General features: G+C 42.9%; 1 protein-coding gene across 1 annotated transcript in view; it reads right to left on the minus strand.

Moving 5' to 3' along the window:
• The window catches only part of SNCA (synuclein alpha), a 163,934-nt gene extending 145,231 nt beyond the window's left edge, over positions 1 to 18,703 (minus strand). The window contains exons 1-4 of the mRNA XM_040420482.1: positions 18,459 to 18,703; positions 16,806 to 16,951; positions 10,460 to 10,501; positions 75 to 220 (exon numbers count right to left, since the gene is read on the minus strand). Of these exons, the coding sequence (XP_040276416.1) occupies positions 75 to 220; positions 10,460 to 10,501; positions 16,806 to 16,926 (309 nt within the window). The 5' untranslated portion in view covers positions 16,927 to 16,951; positions 18,459 to 18,703. The remainder of the gene's footprint in view (positions 1 to 74; positions 221 to 10,459; positions 10,502 to 16,805; positions 16,952 to 18,458) is intronic.
• Positions 18,704 to 20,858: the final 2,155 nt, after the last annotated feature.

Genomic DNA, 20,858 nt, shown 5'->3' on the forward strand with positions numbered 1-20,858 from the left:
TTTACCTGGGATGAAAACTACAGCTTTTCACATTCTACCCATGGAACTTGATCCTTCTCATTTTTTTAACTTACCTGTTTACCCATCTGATCCTTTTTCACTAGACCTGTGGCAGCAGCAATATTTCCAGCGCCCTCTACTGTCTTGTGTGCCACTGCAGTCATGCCCGTAACTACTGCTCCACCCACGTGAGAAACTTGTTCTTTGGTTTTTTCAGCCACTTGGGAAGAAACCATAAAATACCAAACATTACTATATGGCCTGAGATATAATTGTCAAGATATACTTAAGCATGCAGTAGTATTTTGTCTGGCAGAATGCCAGTCTTCATGCTGGTCACCTGGCATTCTATTACAGAGAATAAGATTTTTCAGGCACCGGTGGTGTCTGGAATATGTTGGATATGGCAATTCTGGTATTCTGTTCCTTTGTTGGAACAGACTACTGGAACTACAAACACATCTGTGGACGTAGCCTTACTTGTCACTAACATTTCCATTTTTTTTTTTATCTGAAATATTGAAAAAAGCAAGAGTAATATTTACGAAAGTGTTTATCTACCTTTGATATAGTTTTCATTTAAAAATCCCTCAAGTTAGGCTACTTTCACACTTGCGGCAGGACGGATCCGACAGGCTGTTCACCATGTCGGATCCGTCCTTCCGCTATTTCGCCATGCCGTCGGACCGCCGCTCCGTCCCCATTGACTATAATGGGGACGAGGGCGGAGCTCCGGCGCAGCACGGCAGTGCACGGCGAAAGCCGCAGGACTAAAAAAGTCGGACATGCAAGACGTTTTTGTCCGGCGGCTTTCGCCGTGCACTGCCGTGCTGCGCCGGAGCTCCGCCCCCGTCCCCATTATAGTCAATGGGGACGAAGCGGCGGTCCGGTAACGGCGAAATAGCGGAAGGACGAATCCGACAGGGTGAACAGCCTGTCGGATCCGTCCTGCCGCAAGTGTGAAAGTAGCTTTAGAATATTAATTGGTTTCAGGAGGACCATTGTATGTTGAAACCATTGTAACTTGAGTAATCGGTTCTACAGGGAGTGCAGAATTATTAGGCAAGTTGTATTTTTGAGGATTAATTTTATTATTGAACAACAACCATGTTCTCAATGAACCCAAAAAACTCATTAATATCAAAGCTGAATATTTTTGGAAGTAGTTTTTAGTTTGTTTTTAGTTTTAGCTATTTTAGGGGGATATCTGTGTGTGCAGGTGACTATTACTGTGCATAATTATTAGGCAACTTAACAAAAAACAAATATATACCCATTTCAATTATTTATTTTTACCAGTGAAACCAATATAACATCTCAACATTCAAAAATATACATTTCTGACATTCAAAAACAAATCAAAAACAAATCAGTGACCAATATAGCCACCTTTCTTTGCAAGGACACTCAAAAGCCTGCCATCCATGGATTCTGTCAGTGTTTTGATCTGTTCACCATCAACATTACGTGCAGCAGCAACCACAGCCTCCCAGACACTGTTCAGAGAGGTGTACTGTTTTCCCTCCTTGTAAATCTCACATTTGATGATGGACCACAGGTTCTCAATGGGGTTCAGATCAGGTGAACAAGGAGGCCATGTCATTAGATTTTCTTCTTTTATACCCTTTCTTGCCAGCCACGCTGTGGAGTACTTGGACGCGTGTGATGGAGCATTGTCCTGCATGAAAATCTGTAATGACCGACGACACGCACAGGGAGGAAAATAGGGAAAGCCCTGCCCAAGGGAGAGGGAAAGGTGGTGACCCCTAACTCACCTTGCGGCTGGCACCTGACTGCCCTGACGTCCCTAGACGGGTTCCTCACCCGTGCGGCGATCACGTGCCTAAACCCTGGCTTTCCCTAATATGAGCCCTGCATAGTGAACAGGCCGGTGGGATCGCTAGTCCACACCACTATCACTAAGAGGGAAACACCAGGGAGAGGACAGACAAAACATACAAACACATACACCCAGGTGGGTGACCACAATAAACCAAAAAGGTCCAACAGGGATCTGGAGGGTAGCGTACTGGACCAACTACCAGCGAACGCAGCAACACAGCTCCAGAAGGTCAGAATAGATGTCCAGGCAGGAAGCTCTATCTCTGGCAACCAGAGAAGTGTGAGAGAGAAATATAAGGAGGTCTGGGAGTGCTGGACAAGGAACAGCTGAGGAGAAGGAGCTACGGATCCCTGAGTGAGCCAAAAGGGTTTGCTAAGCAAACCCAGAAAGCTACCATAAGGAAAACAGCCCTATCTTAAATAGAGCGTGCAGCCAACCGCTGCGACTTCCTGACCCCGGGTATAACGGAGTCAGGCGTGGTCCTCGACACCCTCGTGACAGTACCCCCCCTCTCTACGAGGGGCCTCCGGACACTCAGGACCAGGTCTCTCAGGATGAGAGGCATGAAAAACCCGAACTAACCTGTCGGTGTTTACCTCAGACGCAGGAACCCACATTCTTTCCTCGGGACCGTAACCTCTCCAATGCACCAGATATTGAAGAGAGCGGCGGACCCGACGAGAATTAACAATTTTGGATATCTGAAATTCTAGGTTACCATCCACGACAACAGGAGGGGGTGGCAGCGGTGATGGTTCTAGAGGTGGAACATATTTTTTGAGTAACGACTTATGAAAAACATTATGAATTTTAAAAGTCTGAGGTAACTCCAGGCGAAAAGCCACGGGGTTGATGATGGCTACAATTTTGTAAGGGCCAATAAACCTAGGACCCAGTTTCCAAGAGGGAACCTTCAATTTAATATTCCTAGTAGACAACCACACATAGTCATTCACTCCTAGGTCCGGACCTGGCGACCGTCTCTTATCAGCCATGCATTTGTATTTACCTCCCATATTTTTCAAGTTAGCTTGCACCTTCTGCCATACCGATGAAAGAGATGACGAAAACCGTTCCTCTTCGGGAACCCCAGAAAGTTACAGAATTGGGGATGAAAACCATATGCACCAAGAAATGGTGACTTGCCAGTGGATTCCTGACGACGATTATTTATGGCAAACTCAGCTAACGGTAAATATGATGACCACAACTCTTGGTTTTCAGACACAAAACATCTTAGATATGTCTCAAGGTTTTGGTTGGTACGCTCAGTCTGTCCATACGACTGAGGATGGAAAGCAGAGGAAAAGGACAAGTGTACCCCCAAACGAGAACAAAAAGCTTTCCAAAATTTAGAAATAAACTGGGTACCCCGATCCGAAACAACATCGGAGGGGACCCCGTGAAGCTTCACGATTTCACTGACGAATACCTGAGCAAGAGTCTTAGCATTAGGTAGTGCGGGTAACGCAATGAAGTGTACCATTTTGCTAAACCTGTCCACTACTACCAAAATAACTGTTTTACCCGCAGACAAAGGTAAGTCAGTGATAAAATCCATTGACAGATGTGTCCACGGTCTATTGGGAATGACGAGTGGTAATAGAGACCCTGCAGGACGTGTATGTGAAACTTTTGCGCGCGCACAGGTAGAACAAGAAGACACAAAATCCAATACATCCTGACGCAACCTTGGCCACCAAAAACGACGAGACAATATTTCCAAGGTTGCTTTACTACCCGGGTGCCCAGCAAGTGCCGAATTATGATGTTCCTTTAATAATTCGAAACGTAAGTTCAACGGTACAAACAATTTCTCTGAGGGGCAAGAGACCGGGGCGTCCCCCTGGGCCTCTAACACCTTCCCCTCCAAAACAGAGTGTACCGCAGAAACAACCACTCCTCTTTGAAGAATGGGTACCGGATCACTCACATTACCCCCTCCAGGGAAACAACGAGATAGTGCATCAGCCTTGGTGTTCTTTGCCCCAGGACGATAGGTAATCACAAAGTTAAACCTGGTAAAAAATAGCGACCACCTAGCCAGTCTAGGGGTGAGACGCTTAGCTGATTCGAGGTACAGAAGATTTTTGTGGTCCGTAATCACAGTGACGGGGTGGACTGCCCCCTCTAAGAAATGACGCCACTCCTCAAACGCAAGTTTAATAGCTAATAGTTCCCTATTGCCAATATCGTAGTTCTTTTCTGCTGCAGATAGTTTTTTAGAAAAGAAAGCACAAGGACGCCATTTGCCAGGAGACGGACCCTGAGACAGCACCGCCCCCACTCCCACCTCTGACGCATCGACTTCGACAATAAAAGGCTGAGAGACATCAGGTTGGACCAGTACAGGTGCTGAGGTAAACCTCTCTTTTAGATAGGAAAAAGCAACTTTAGCGGCGTCAGACCATTTAGAAAAATCAGTCCCCTTCCTAGTCATGTCAGTAAGCGGTTTTACAATAAGTGAATAATTTTTAATGAATTTCCTATAGAAATTCGCGAAGCCCAAGAACCGTTGTAGTGCTTTGAGGTTCTCAGGAAGATCCCAATCTAAAATTGCCTGGACCTTCCTAGGATCCATACGGAAACCTGACGCAGATAAAAAATAACCCAGGAATTGTACCTCCTGAATGGCGAAGACACATTTTTCAATTTTAGCATATAATTCATTCGTCCGTAGGACCTGCAGTACTTGTCTGACATGCACCTCATGTGTTTTCAGATCAGACGAATAAATTAAAATATCATCTAGGTATATTACCACAAACCTGCCGATTAGATGACTAAAAATGTAATTAACGAAATGTTGAAAGACGGCAGGAGCATTGGTCAGACCGAAAGGCATAACTAGATTTTCATAATGCCCCTCAGGGGTGTTAAACGCTGTCTTCCACTCATCCCCCTCCTTAATACGAATCAGATTGTAGGCACCCCTAAGATCAAGTTTGGAGAACCACCTAGCACCCGCAATCTGATTAAACAGGTCAGGAATGAGAGGAAGAGGGTATGGGTCTCGGAGGGTTATCTGATTTAATTCGCGAAAATCTAAGCAAGGACGCAGGCCCCCATCTTTCTTTTTAGCGAAGAAAAACCCTGCAGCCACGGGTGAAGAAGAGGGTCTGATGTGTCCCTTAGCCAAGCTCTCGGAGATATAATCTTTCATGGCTTGTCTCTCTGGACCCGAAAGATTATATAACCTGGTCTTGGGTAATTTTGCGCCGGGAATAAGGTTAACCGGGCAATCATAAGGACGATGAGGTGGTAACTTCTGACAACCCTTTTCAGAAAAAACATCCTCAAAGTCCGAAATAAATGTAGGTAGGGTAGTTATGGAGGCGACTAAGCAATTGCTATTTAAGCAATTTTCTCTGCACTGCTCACTCCACTCCAATATCTCCCTGGCCTGCCAATCCACCACTGGATTGTGCGCTACCAACCAGGGAAGACCCAGCACTACCGGAGTGGGAAGCCCCTCCAGAACATAACCTGAAAGCATCTCGTTATGGTGGTCCCCTACCCGAAGGTGTAAATTATGAACAATGTGCGTGAGGTTTCTCTGAGACAGGGGAGCAGAATCAATAGCGAATATGGGAATGGGTCTCTGTAAAGTACAGAGAGACAAACCCAAAGTGCGGGCAAAATGGGCATCTATCAAATTTACCCCTGCTCCACTGTCTAGAAAGAAAGAAATAGTCTCCGTCTTATCACCAAAAATAATAACCGCTGGCAACACAAATTGCGATGTACGTATGGAGGAAACGTATACCCCCCGGCTGACATCCTCCACACAGCCTGGGGTTAGTAGTTTTTCCGACGGTCTTTTGTTTCTGAGGAAAGAAGGACAGACATTAATGAAATGACCCCTCTCCCCACAAAAAAAACAAACCCCACACCTACGGCGAGCCTCAGGAGGACGGACCTGACGAGTAGTTCCTCCTAGCTGCATAGGCTCGTCTAAGTCCGTACAGACTAACTGCTGCTTGGGAGGGGTTACCAATTGCTCCGGTTTTTTCAACCTGACCCTAAGGCGTCTATCTATTCGGATAGAAAGGGACATAACCGCATCAAGGGAAAAGGGGGTCTCATATAATGCAAGCGCATCCTTAACCCTTTCGGATAACCCAGAGCAGAACTGACTCCTGAGAGCCGGGTCGTTCCATTGGGTATCCGTAGCCCACCTACGGAATTCAGAGCAATACTCCTCTACCGGCCGCTCTCCTTGTAAGAGTCTCCGTAATCTTGATTCAGCCAGGGCGACTCGGTCAGGGTCATCATATATGAGACCCAAGGCCCCGAAAAACTCATCCACTGACCGAAGAGCCTGGGAATCAGTAGGTAAAGAGAACGCCCAGGACTGCGGATCCCCCTGCAGCAGGGAAATAACAACCCCCACCCGCTGATCTTCATTACCAGAGGAGTAAGGGCGCAGTTTAAAATATAACTTACAGGCCTCACGGAATGTCAAAAACTTGTCCCTTCCCCCAGAAAATCTGTCAGGGAGAGGGACCTTGGGTTCCGCAACAACCTGGTTACCAGTAGCAACCGCTGGGCTTGCAGTCAGTTGTAATTGCTGCTGTTGCTGGAGGACTGACGCCTTCAATCCTACCACCTCCAAAGACAGGCCATGAAATTGTTTGGACAGAGCAGCAATTTGATTTATACTGGATTCTAAGTAGGTAAATTTATTATTATTATTTTTTTTTTTACCTACACAAAATAATGGCCAGAGATAATGTAATGACCGACGACACGCACAGGGAGGAAAATAGGGAAAGCCCTGCCCAAGGGAGAGGGAAAGGTGGTGACCCCTAACTCACCTTGCGGCTGGCACCTGACTGCCCTGACGTCCCTAGACGGGTTCCTCACCCGTGCGGCGATCACGTGCCTAAACCCTGGCTTTCCCTAATATGAGCCCTGGATAGTGAACAGGCCGGTGGGATCGCTAGTCCACACCACTATCACTAAGAGGGAAACACCAGGGAGAGGACAGACAAAACATACAAACACATACACCCAGGTGGGCGACCACAATAAACCAAAAAGGTCCAACAGGGATCTGGAGGGTAGCGTACTGGACCAACTACCAGCGAACGCAGCAACACAGCTCCAGAAGGTCAGAATAGATGTCCAGGCAGGAAGCTCTATCTCTGGCAACCAGAGAAGTGTGAGAGAGAAATATAAGGAGGTCTGGGAGTGCTGGACAAGGAACAGCTGAGGAGAAGGAGCTACGGATCCCTGAGTGAGCCAAAAGGGTTTGCTAAGCAAACCCAGAAAGCTACCATAAGGAAAACAGCCCTATCTTAAATAGAGCGTGCAGCCAACCGCTGCGACTTCCTGACCCCGGGTATAACGGAGTCAGGCGTGGTCCTCAACACCCTCGTGACAAAATCATGTTTTTCTTGAAGGATGCAGACTTCTTCCTGTACCACTGCTTGAAGAAGGTGTCTTCCAGAAACTGGCAGTAGGACTGGGAGTTGAGCTTGACTCCATCCTCAACCCGAAAAGGCCCCACAAGCTCATCTTTGATGATACCAGCCCAAACCAGTACTCCACCTCCACCTTGCTGGCGTCTGAGTCGGACTGGAGCTCTCTGCCCTTTACCAATCCAGCCACGGGCCCATCCATCTGGCCCATCAAGACTCACTCTCATTTCATCAGTCCATAAAACCTTAGAAAAATCAGTCTTGAGATATTTCTTGGCCCAGTCTTGACGTTTCAGCTTGTGTGTCTTGTTCAGTGGTGGTCGTCTTTCAGCCTTTCTTACCTTGGCCATGTCTCTGAGTATTGCACACCTTGTGCTTTTGGGCACTCCAGTGATGTTGCAGCTCTGAAATATGGCCAAACTGGTGGCAAGTGGCATCTTGGCAGCTGCACGCTTGACTTTTCTCAGTTCATGGGCAGTTATTTTGCGCCTTGGTTTTTCCACACGCTTCTTGCGACCCTGTTGACTATTTTGAATGAAACGCTTGATTGTTCAATGATCACGCTTCAGAAGCTTTGCAATTTTAAGAGTGCTGCATCCCTCTGCAAGATATCTCACTATTTTTGACTTTTCTGAGCCTGTCAAGTCCTTCTTTTGACCCATTTTGCCAAAGGAAAGGAAGTTGCCTAATAATTATGCACACCTAATATAGGGTGTTGATGTCATTAGACCGCACCCCTTCTCATTACAGAGATGCACATCACCTAATATGCTTAATTGGTAGTAGGCTTTCGAGCCTATACAGCTTGGAGTAAGACAACATGCATAAAGAGGATGATGTGGTCAAAATACTCATTTGCCTAATAATTCTGCACTCCCTGTAAAGCCCCAAAATGCTATCCAAGATAAGGAAAAATGAAGATTTAGGAAAAATAAGCAGATAACTAAGACTGATGAAACAAGTCCTTACATATAACAGTCAGGAATAGCTGCTAACTAGCAACTAATCCAGCTGTTTTACCAGAGAAGTGGCCTTGATTGTTTGGTTCTTAGTCTGGGGCCCTGTATGTTGAGTCTGGTTTTAACTTACGATGGGTCAGAAAAGACCATTGTCTGTTGAAAAAATTGTATCCTGAGGCCATTGTATCTTGAAGGAACACTGTATTTACAACCACAGTTTGAAGTGATAATTGATATATCATCTGCTTTTGCACTTTCTTCTGTCGACCACAGTGCCAATACAGCTTTACAGTTTGGTTGCTTGGCATATAGGGCAATTTGACCCTAGCAAAGGGTCTTTCCAAAATTACTCATGCCTTCAATTTGACACAGGATTGCTACCAAACTAGAAAACTCATACTTTATTTGAAACTCATCTCCATTTCAGACATAGTATTCACCCAAACATCTCAAGTGCAGACTTCTTCTGATATAAATCACTCAACCTAAGATTCATGACAAATAACACACTGTAGTTTCTCCAATAATAGGATTTTTCCCTTTGTTTTGTAATGGTGTTGTCAGGGAATAAAAAAAATAATGTTTTAAATCCCCCCACTCCCCACACAGTGGGACATGTGAAGAGATCTATACTTGCACGCTCCTTGCCACTCCATTCTGGTCCCGTAGATCCCGGGCTGCCTTTACCTTCACCACCGAGTCATGTGCCACTTGGAGACATGTCACTGCTGAGGCCAGTCATTGGATGCAGAGACGCACATGACTCTGTCCTTGCAGGAAGTGTACAGATGGGGACCGGAATTCATATGAAGATAGCCTGGGAGCCACGGAGCCGCATGGAGTGGTGGGGAACAGGTAAGTATAGATCTCTTCACAGGTCTTGCTGGGTGGAAATAAATTAAACAAAAAATCTTGACAATCCCTTTGAACACAGAGCATGAATGAATTTAATGAACCACTTTAATATAAAATCACAGTCTAAACCCTGGTTAATAGATTGACAGAGATCACAAATGACTTGTCTATGTAGCAATGTGATGCGGTGATTCGAAATGAACCCTGGTTTGTGAAACACAAATGTTATTAAAATGGTATTTTAAATTAATTGTGCCAATGAAAAATACACGAGAGGTTTTGAAAGAATGAATGCAAAACTTTGATATTAAGTTAGATTCTCATTACTCTAATGAGATAGCTTCTGTTCATATTAGGAGCCGTGATTCTGTTCTTTTAATGTGGTCCATTGAGGTTTCGTTGAGATTTGTGTCATTTTGACAATAAGAGACAGTGCTGCATGCTGCAGTATTCTTGGCATCAAAGTGTTGAAAACGTCAACTGAGATCCTGGCATATAGCAGGAAAACAGCGTAATGTAAAAGTATCCCCTGTCACTTCCAAATACAGACCCATACTGCTCGGAGCATTATATATTTGACACGTGCAATATTAGATCCATTTACTTTTACTCTGTTATAATGATACATAGGACCATTAGAAAAATGCTGTACACTAATGTTAGATAACATTTCCTGGATATGCTTTAGATTGGAAGACAGTGACAGTGTTGGATGTTTGTGGCTGTCTCTGATGAAGAGTGGGCGGAGAACACTGAGGATAATTTGCATATGCCTGACTCACTACTCTGCTGAACAGCCTGGTAGACTCCCTACAACTTATTTGCATTTTTGGCAGAAATAACAAATTCCTGCATTGCCATATTACTGAGGCAACTTAATTATGTAACTAACTAATATCTTCTATATGAGTCAATTTTTATCATGCTGCCAGAAATTTGTACACACATATGGACCTGACAGATCTGCTTTAAGACAATGTACTCGCAATGGTTCCGTTTTATCCCTAATCCAGACAATAACTGCTGTAGACAGTACACCTGAATCATGGTGTGGCCTCACAACAAGGAGGTGACAATGGTTCCTTCTTTCTGCTACCTCCAGATTATAGCGCAGTGTTATTATGAGCCACCTATCATCTATAACAATCTCATAGTGTAATTATTTTATACAGGGGATAGGATGGACCATGCTTTTACTGTGTTGAAGGTCTCATGAACCAGAGTATCCAGGCAAGGAGAACCTTTGAACGTTCTCCATCATATGGCACCAAAACAGTTTTTGATAGAAGAGATCCTAATCCAAACAAATGAATTTTTAGGTTTATTATATGAAGATTGTGAACATGCTTTGCGTAAAAAAAAAATCTAATATTCCATACCTGTGGTTACTCCATGTACAACGCCTTCTTTTGTTTTGGAGCCTGTAAACCATGGAGGAGACATACGTTTTAGATGTTTTGCTTGATAAACTGAAACACGTGAAATAATTAATGTCCCTTCATAAGTGGTTTGTTTTTCACTGATCATTGACAAAGGTAATAGAAGTAGAGATCGTCAGTTGCTACTTATAGTAAGATTCTGTAATCTTTGAGAAAATATGTCTTTACCATGCTCTCTTCTCAGCTTGATGCCTGGAATTCTGTATTAGCTCTCAATATCACACTTCACATCTCATTTCATGACTCATTTGTCATTCTCACTTTTTGTACGGATCAGATTAACAAGCACAAGTGCTGTCCATCTGTGGTGGTAGAATTGTGTGTTATTGAATCCCTGCTTTCTGGCACACTTTCATAAAAAAAAAAATCATCAACCTAAAACATAAGTAATGCCAAACTATAGCTTAGAGGACTCTCTATAGTATCCAGTTAATCCAAGATGGTGTTACTGTACAATCATACAGTATTGATTATAAGGTAAAAAAAATGAGAGGTTTCCTCTATCCTCTATCAGGGCCAGATCAAGGTTGGTGGAGGCATCTGGGCAAAAATTTTAGTGGTGTCAAGCAGCCATTTTCTCTATAGAAATAAACTTTATACAGGGTTTTACAGGATTTTGATACTGATCACTTATCCTTAGGATAAGTCATCAGTAACTGATTGGTGGGGTCCACACCTGAGACTACCGACGATCAGCTGTTTGAGAAGGTATCGGTGCTCCTGTGAGCTCTGCGGCCTTCTCAATGCTTACCAAGCAGAGCGCCATACGTTGTATAGAAACTATGCTTGGTAAGCTGCGAGAAGGCCGCAGTGCTCACAGATGTCAGACCCCCACTGATCCCAGAAAACCCCCTTAATACTTCATCATCAAAGAGGTGCAGAGGAAAATGAAGCATAGTCAAATATTATTATAATTTACTATATTATTATAAACACCTATTTATTCACAAACTCCCTGTCTTTTACCACTCTCTACCATATCTTCTCTTCACAAATTGGTATCACCACTCTTTTCTAAAATACCATAATTGTGGTCCTTCCTACTTCCCTCATCTCAGCTGAGGACTTTACCTCATATTTCAAAGAAAAAATGACGCCATTAGAGAAAGCTTCAACCAGCGTGCCTTCAACCCCTTCACATAACAACTCAGTGCCCTTCCTTATAACCTGCTCCCCCCATCACTGAGGAAAAGCTGTCTAATACCCTACTCTCCAAATCAAACCTCACCACATGTGTCCTTAACCCAATCCCACCCCAACTTACTCTTAACCTTATCACTGTGCTTACCCCAGCCCTATCCCACCTCTTTAACTCACTAACCACTAGTGCCACCATGACATCCATCCTCAAGAAGCTTTCACTTGACTGTCATCTTTATCCAGTTATTGTCCCATCTGACTACTCCTGTTTGCATCAAAACTTTTTGAATAACATGTCCACCTTGCACCTTCCTACCATCTCTGATCACACTCATTTTTGGTCAACTGCAATCTGGCTTCTGATCCTATCCCTCCACTGAAACTGCCCTAACCAAAGTAAAAAATGATCTGCTAGCAGCCAAAGTGAAATATCATTACTCTGCTCCTCCTTCTGTGCTCTACCTTCTACACAGTCGACCACTCCCTCCTGTTAACAAACTCACTCATCCATAGGCATCAGAAACTTCTCACACCTTGCCAATTAAACATTCAGTGTCTCTCACTCACACACCACCTCCTATTTCTTTGCATCCCTCAAGGGTCTGTCCTGGGACTCCTACTCTTCTTCATCTATACCTTTAGCTTAAAACAGCTCCCATAGCTTTCAGTGCCATGTCTATGCTGGTGGCATTCAAATCCACCTCTCTGGCCCAGAATCACAGTGTGTCTATCATCTATATCCACCTTCTTTTCCTCCCACTTTCCAAAATTGAAAATGGAGAAAATTTACGACATCACTTTTCCACATGTCATTGACCCACCCACCAGACCTATCAATCACAGTTAATGGCTCCGTGCTTTTTCTAGTCTCACAAGTCTACTGCCTTTTGTAACATTCTATTCTACTCTGTCTGTCATACTATAAGTCCAAGCCTTTACCACCTCCTGCCTCGTCAAACTCAAAAATATCTCTCATATCCATTCCTTCCTCAATAATAAAATGCTAGTACATGCCCTTATCATCTCCCACCTAGTCTATAGCAACATCTTCTTCTGTGGCCTCCCATGTAACACTCTTGCTTCCCTCAAATCCATCCTCAACCCTACTGCCCAGAGGAGGAGGCACTGTGGATGACTCCCTCTCCCCTCATTTCTCTTTTGCCTCTACCCCTTGTTTCTCCTCTGCCAGTCCATCCACAGGCTGATCATTCCCCACCACATACAATTGGAAATATTAACAATTAAATACAAAGTCATCCACAGTGCCCCCTCCTTACATTTCTGAGCTAATCTTCCAATACATACCCATATGTAATAGCTGATTTTCAAAACACTTCCGAGTCTGCTCTCTTTTTTTTCCTCACACAATTGTCTACAGGATTTCTCACATGCTACTCTCATATGCTGGAACTTGCTTCTCTGAAACATCAGACTCTCCCCTAACATCCAAACTTTTAAAAGTAACCTGAAAACTCAACTCTTCAGGAGTGGCCTGAGGAAGCGCTGAGGCGCGAAACGGCTGTCGCCACAAGCTACTTGCCTGCGCTATCTGTGTCCGCCCCATGATAGTACCGATGTACGTGTACGACTACCAGAATAAAGAATATCTACTTTTGGTGAGTTCTGCCTCCTCGCTTCTTTCTTTATATCGATTTGCAAGACTTAAGGCTGAGCACCCCTATAAGAGATACAAAATACCCGTTACTAGAAACTGAGTTCTGGATTCTGAAAGGGACTTACAGCAGTGCCACCCCCTTTTTTGTTTTCTGTGGGACTTGTTTATCAACTCTTCAGGAGAGCCTACAACTTAAAATAACCCTTCTACAACTACAGAGCAATACCAGCAGCTTCTACCCTCACCTACTATCTCCAAATCCCTTCTCTTGTACATTGTAAGTCATCACAGGCAGGGTCCCCTCCCCCATATTGCTGTGTCAACAAATTAGTCCATGCTTATTGTACTGTACCTGTTTTGTTATATATGGTGGAATAAATGGTGGCTTAAAATAAATAACAATGATGCTAATAAAAACAACAGTGCCTGAAGCAGCAGGGCTCCAATGGGCTAATAGTGTTTTTTTTTTTGTTTGCTATGTTACCACAGTCCATGTCTTTGGCCACATTTCTGCATAACTCGTACAAGCCTTTTAAGAAGAGAAGGTTTAAGAAGAGATTTTAGAATACTTATTTTTCTCGGGAAGACAACTGTAGTGAATTAACAAATAAGAGTAATAATGTTGCTTAATGTAAGGCATCTAGGAATGATAACCTCCCAGGGTCTTTGCTGGCTAACAATATTCAGTCTGGCATAATATACTGTACCATACTGTACCGTATATCTGATTTCATGTTTTATAGAATAAAGGATCTGCAAGCTTTGTCCCTGCAGGGAATATGCTAAGACAGGCTGCCTGATTGGTGTTTGACTGCAAACTGCCTAAGGCAAGCATATCATTATAACCAATAAAATGTATAAAAATGGGAAACATTATAATGACTTGAAATATGGAAAACATTTTTAAAGTTGCTTAATTTGCTTAGATACTGGACTGGATGAAGCCGTAAGCTGTAAGGTGTGCAGAGGTAGCAGTTGCACCTAAACCCTAGTGCTGGAGGAACTCAGAAGCCTCTCACACATATTTTTTTTTGCATGTTTTGCAATGGATCCTCTTCAATACTAAGCCTCTGATGCTAAGCTATGTACTGTTAACTGACGGAAAGGCATGCATGGAGAGGAATGGATAGAGGCACAATATAGGAAAAGTGAAAATACAAGGAGAGCAATGGAGGGGTAAAGTACAAGGATAGTAGGGCGAGAGATATGAGGAGAGGGAGGGAGAAAGGGATGTGAAGATTGAAAGAAATAGAGATGGAGAGAACAAGGAATCTGGAAAGAGAGAGAGTGTGTATGTGTGTGGTGAGAGAGAGAGGAAGTGATAGTGGAAAATAGAGCAAACTAATGAGAGAGGGGGAGAGCGAGAGAGAAAGAAAGTGAAGAGGAGAAAGGGAAGTGAGGAAGGGATAGGAGGAGAAAGAAAGAGAGACGCTATTTATAGTAGAAATCCCTAAAATAATATCCCATGTATAGCAAACATTTCATGATAAATGGGCCCTATGTGTGGACATATTATCGGTTACTGTTTTATTTCCCTTTCTAGTAGATATCCTCTATCAGCAGATTATAAAAGATCATGATGACTGTGCCCACACACAAAATATTTTAAGTGAAAGAATGACATAAGTCTGCCCCAGTATTCTTTTCCAGCAGAGGAACAGAATACAGGCTTTGTCATATCTGGCATAATCAGACACTGCCGGGGCCAATGGATCCCATTCCCTATAATGGGGTCTGACAGTTTTCCACCATGCAGTGGTATTTTGCCCAGTAGAATGCCGATATTCATGCCAGAAACCCTTCAGACCCCATTATAGTGAATGAGATTCTTCAGGCCCCTGGTGTTCGGATATGCTGGATACGGAAATTTTGGTATTCTGTTCCCCGATTGGAATGTCTGCCACAAATGTGAAATTTTCCTAAAAGACTGGGTTGGCAATGTTGGCCCCTATGAATTATTATGATATCCATACCAATACGTGAAAAGAAAATATCTCTTCTGTATATTCCAATCTTTCAGCAAAGCAAAGTGGAATTTGGATGTGGAAACAAATCTCAATACGAAAAGGTCCCGCCTCTATTTAATGTTTGCCCTTTCTATTCATAGATATTGGGATGGCATTTCATACACCAGTCTTATTAAAAAGACTGCTGGAGTAAGATGCCCTGAATTTATTAAGAGGTACTTTAAGTATGTCTTCATATATCATGCATCAGAAATTTAGATCTTTGCCAGTTTTGATGTAGTGTAGATATGAACTATAATTTTTGCTAGTTTCTGGTGTAAATTATATTAAATCTGAAGGGCCATGGCTGGCCCTACCCCTCTTACTAAACCCCGCCCCTTTTCTTGCCACTTTTGGAAATATGGTGCGTGACACAATTTGTGACTTTTTCTTGCAGTAAAAGCGATGCAAATGCATAAAAAAAAAAAACATGAACAGCATTAAATATACCTGACAAATTCTCTGGCCCAGATTTACTAACGTGTCTAAAAAAGTGGCACAAATTAGAGCAAACTGGCGCATCTATGTTTTTTTTTTTACATTTTTTCTCCACATGCAAGACACGCGGGTGGAGCTCAGCGGAAAGGTGGTGGTGCTTTACTGGAAAGGGAGTGGGGCCTGAGATGCACCATTTTGCCCCCAAATTCCTGCACAATTCTGGTATAAAATCAGTCTCAAAGTAAGCCAACCAATAGTTGGTATAGAGTCAGAGAAATGTGTCTATCCCTGCACCACATGTATGGTCCAGCCTGATCCCTGTGATGAATCTGGTGCAGGTCTAGACAGCCTGTCTAAGTTTATGCCAAATTTAGGATTAGTAAATCTGGGCCTCTGTTTCCTTAAAGTAGGACACAAATGTGCGTGTTTGCCAACAAGTGTCTAATGCTGACCTTCCTCCTGTCCTGTTTGTGAGGAACAGTATCAAATCCAATTGGTAGGACCGGCTGAAATGGAATGCAACTACATTTACTGCATTATCCAGGTCTGTCTGTTTTTCTGGGACTCTTACATAGACAATTATGAGGGTACTGGCACGGAAACTGTATCTGGCAAGGTATGTGGACTGTGGATTAATGGTTGGCACTTATAGGGTACTGTGACAGGTACATGATGGTAGCAATAACATTTTCTCATGGTGGCCTTGTAGAATGCTGTTTTATAAGGTAGTGAAAATATCTGACATGAAGTGTGCGTAGTTATTATATTACAAAATATACATGTGTGTGTAAATTTCAATATACAATCTAATAATATAGAGTATATTAACTTTTCATCATCAACATACAATCACATTTTCTGAACTTACAGTATGTAATATTCAGGAATATCAAAGTATTACATTTATTAAATTGCATTTGACTGATGAATAAAGTTCCATCCCATTCAAGCTGCCCACTAGAATGAAAGCTGTCTCGCTAAGCAATCTGTGCACATACCGAGAAATGCAGAAGGACCAATCAGCGCCTTGAGGGAAATCAGAATCCGAATTTCACAGCTGGCAGTTTATTGATCCATTTTTACCTACCCACGTAAAGGACGCCCTCTTTTGTCTTTCCTGCTGCTTCCGCCACACCCTGTTTGGTTTTTTCAGCAGCTGCCACGACTCCCTCTTTAGCTTTGGAAAGCCCTTTCATAAATACATCCATAGCGAATGGCTGGGGCTCACAAGCGCTGGAAAACATGTGCCGTTCACAGGAAATTATTTAAAATGTCACTTCATACAAAGATATGAATCCAAAATCAAGAACTGGCTTAGATTTTTTTCAACTGATGATATTTTATGCAGTCAGTCAACTATTTTATTGGCAACCTGTATATAGGCACAGGTCATCTCCTATACAATGTTAAAATGGACAAAACTTTCAACATTACGCTCATAAAATACTGAATAATATTAGTGATTTTATATGTCTATATCAATATATTCATGCAATCAATATTAGAGGATGGATAGATATATAGATATGAATTAGATGGGTAGATAGATAGAATACATAGATGGATACATAAATAGACATAGATACATAAAGATAGATAGATAGATAGATAGATGGAGATAGATAGATAGATAGACTGGATAGATACACTAGATTGATACATAAATAGAGTAGATAGATAAATATAGATAGGATACATGATGGATAGATAGATAGTAGAATAGATAGAATAGATATATAATTAGATAAGATAGATGGATACATCAATATAATAGATAGATAGATATAGTAGGTAGATAGATAGATAGATAGGTAGATAGATAATGGATAGATATAAATATGAAATTGATGGGTAGAGAGATTTAAGATAGAGATATAGATAGATAGATAGATAGATAGATAGATAGATAGATAGATAGATAGACAGAGGATAGATAGATAGATAGATAGATAGACAGAGGATAGATAGATAGATAATAGATAGATAGATAGATAGATAGATAGATAGATAGATAGATGAATAGATAGATGGATAGATAGATAGATAGGAGATAGATAGATAGATAGATATAGATAGATAGATAGATTAGATAGAGATATAGACAGATAGATAGATAGATAGATAGATAGATAGATAGATAGATAGATAGATAGATAGATGAATAGAATAGATAGATAGATAGATAGATAGATAGATAGATAGATAGATAGATAGATAGATAGATAGATAGATAGATAGATAGATATATAGATAGATATATGAATAGATAGATAGATAGATAGATAGATAGATAGATATATAGATAGATATATAGATAGATATATGAATAGATAGATAGATAGATAGATAGATAGATAGATAGATAGATAGATAGATAGATATATAGATAGATATATAGATAGATAGATAGATAGATAGATAGATAGATAGGAGATAGATAAATAGATAGATATGAGATAGATGGATAGATAGATAGATAGATAGATAGATAGATAGATAGATAGATAGATAGATAGAATAGCATTAATGACAAGTAATATCTACAATATCTTATTTGGGATTTTGTGAGCAGAGGTACAAATGGTGTCCACTGAGAAAGCTAGAGATAGTGACAGAATACTGTGTAGCAATGCATTGGTGACCCTAATATAAATATGGCATATATACAGTATATATATATATATATATATACTTCTTGTCTTTAATGCACACACACATCTATAAATATAGTTATACTTACATAAGCCTTTGGTTTTTGAGGGCTGACTGAGGAGGATGATATCTGATCTTCTGTAACAAGTTAAATAAAATTCAATACATTTCGGTTAAATAAATCCCATCTATATTCATGTGCAAAGCGCTGATGGAAAGTAAAGCATTCAGATGTAGTAACAGGCACTCGGAGAGAAATGAGCCTAAAATACTATCAATAAAAAGTAGATGAAAAAGAGAAAAATGGTTAAGAGATCACTTTTACTCTACAGGAGCAGCTCCTTCATGTGACTCGTCCTCCCTTCTTCCCCAACACCCTCCTCATCTCCCTCCTCCTCTTTCTTTCCTTTCCACATGCCTGATTTGTCAGCCTCCAGAGCTGGACCACTTGTAAGCACGCCGCTTCTCTGGCAAACAATGAAAGCCATTATCAGCAGGATTCCTCCAGATTCAGGTCACAATAGAAAATGATGGCATGGATCATGTTAATTAGCCACGCAGATACAGCAGAACAGAAGCCACATCTGTCCAGAAGCGGAAAGGTGCAGACATTTCTCAGGAACAGGCAGCTGGGGTGGTCACATTGCTAACTGAATAGGACAATAAATATCTTCCAACCACAAACCCACAGCCACCTGGATGCCCGCAGCTCAGCATCAGCTAATATTGTAAGACCTCTCATCATGACGTCCAGGGCATTATCAATAATGATATAGCTGCTTAGATTCTGCACCAAATTTCCGACCTTATGGCACCATTATCTGGGTATTCTACTGACAATCTCATATTTGGACAAACGTATTTTACATCAATGTGCACATATACCCATACAAGACAATAGTGTGATTCACAACACACAGAACACCAACATGGAGACTACTGATGACAATTGTGTCTGACGATGATCAGGTCCATGTCCTACGTGGACATACGGACCTCACCATGTATTAAAGATCATCCATCTGCCGAGACTGCAAGGTCTACAGGTACAGGTGGGACTTGCACAATTGGCCTACAGCTAGTGGGGTGAGGGCAGATCTGACCTTTCTGGTCCAAAGGGAGTGGGAACTGGAGCAAGATTATCAACAGTTGTTTCGCTCCATTCAAGCCCAGCGCAAGATACAAGACAGTTGGATACCAGGCCCAGACCTGCAGCCCTACCCCTGGCAAGTCACAGCTGAGGTATCCCCTACTTCCTCACCAACTGTGGAGGTAGGGGACTTCATAGACTGGTACTGGGAGGAACCCCAGTCGGCAGGTGCAGATGGGACCGCATTCTCTGCACCAGGCCTACCGGGATGCTGGACGGCTGGTACGGATACCCCACCAACCCTGCAGGAATGCCAGGAGGAGGAGGTAAACGATCCCTCCTCTTCACAGCTGATCCACAACAAGGTCCTGGGGGCAGGATTCCCTGACCCCATCCCAGCGGAAGAGCTGGCATCTGGGCAGAGCGCAGTTGGCCTCTCCCCTCCCCTATCCTCTTATCCAGAGCCTGACTCCCCACAGGCTACCCCAGCAGAAGAGCTGGCATCTGGGCAGAGTGCAGTCAGCCTCTGCCCTCCCCTATCCTCTTCTCCACAGCCGATCTGCAACAAGGTCCTGGGGATAGGATTCCCTGACCACATCCCAGCGGAAGAGCTGGCATCTGGGCAGAGCGCAGTCGGCCTCTGCCCTCCTCTATCCTCTTCTCTAGAGGCTGACTTTCCACAGGCTACCCCAGCGGAAGCGCTGGCATCTGGGCAGAGCGCAGTCGGCCTTTGCCCTCCCCTATCCTCTTCTCCAGAGCCGGACTTCCCACAGGCTACCCCAGCGGAAGAGCTGGCATCTGGGCAGAGCGCAGTCGGCCTCTGCCCACCAAGTACCTACAGCTCCAAGCTAGAGAGCAACAAGGAAGCAAGGAGTAGCAGATGCCCCCTCAACAGCTGGGGACATACAGAACAGAGCCAGGCCCCACAATTCAACAGGTCCAGTATTGGGTTGTGGGTGGACTGCCAGACTAACTCAGCTACCGACCGGCATGAGGTCAGGTATCTGGTTAGTCTTCCCTGGGAGGGGGAGATGTGTGGCGAAACCAACCTCGCCACTGGGTTTTGGAGAGGCCTGTTTACCAGCCTCTTGCCTCAGGATTATGGCCCATACTAACTTTAAAAGAGAAGACAGACCGGCTGCACAGCTTAAATCTGTCTTTGGAATGGTATTTTGTTATGTGAGGGTACCCAGATAGCTAATTTTATTGTATTTGTGTATTATGAGTGCCATTCACCTAATGATATGCACTCAGACTTGAGCTATCTGGGGCTATGTTAAATGTCTGTGTTTGCTGTGGGGGTGTGACATTGGGTGTTTGGGTGGTGATTTCTGTCCTGTTATTTCCACATGTGTATTGGCGATTTCCCTTTGTCCTGAGAGATAATTGAATTGCTCC

This window comes from Bufo bufo, chromosome 2, assembly GCF_905171765.1.
Source record: "Bufo bufo chromosome 2, aBufBuf1.1, whole genome shotgun sequence".
NCBI lineage: Eukaryota > Metazoa > Chordata > Amphibia > Anura > Bufonidae > Bufo > Bufo bufo.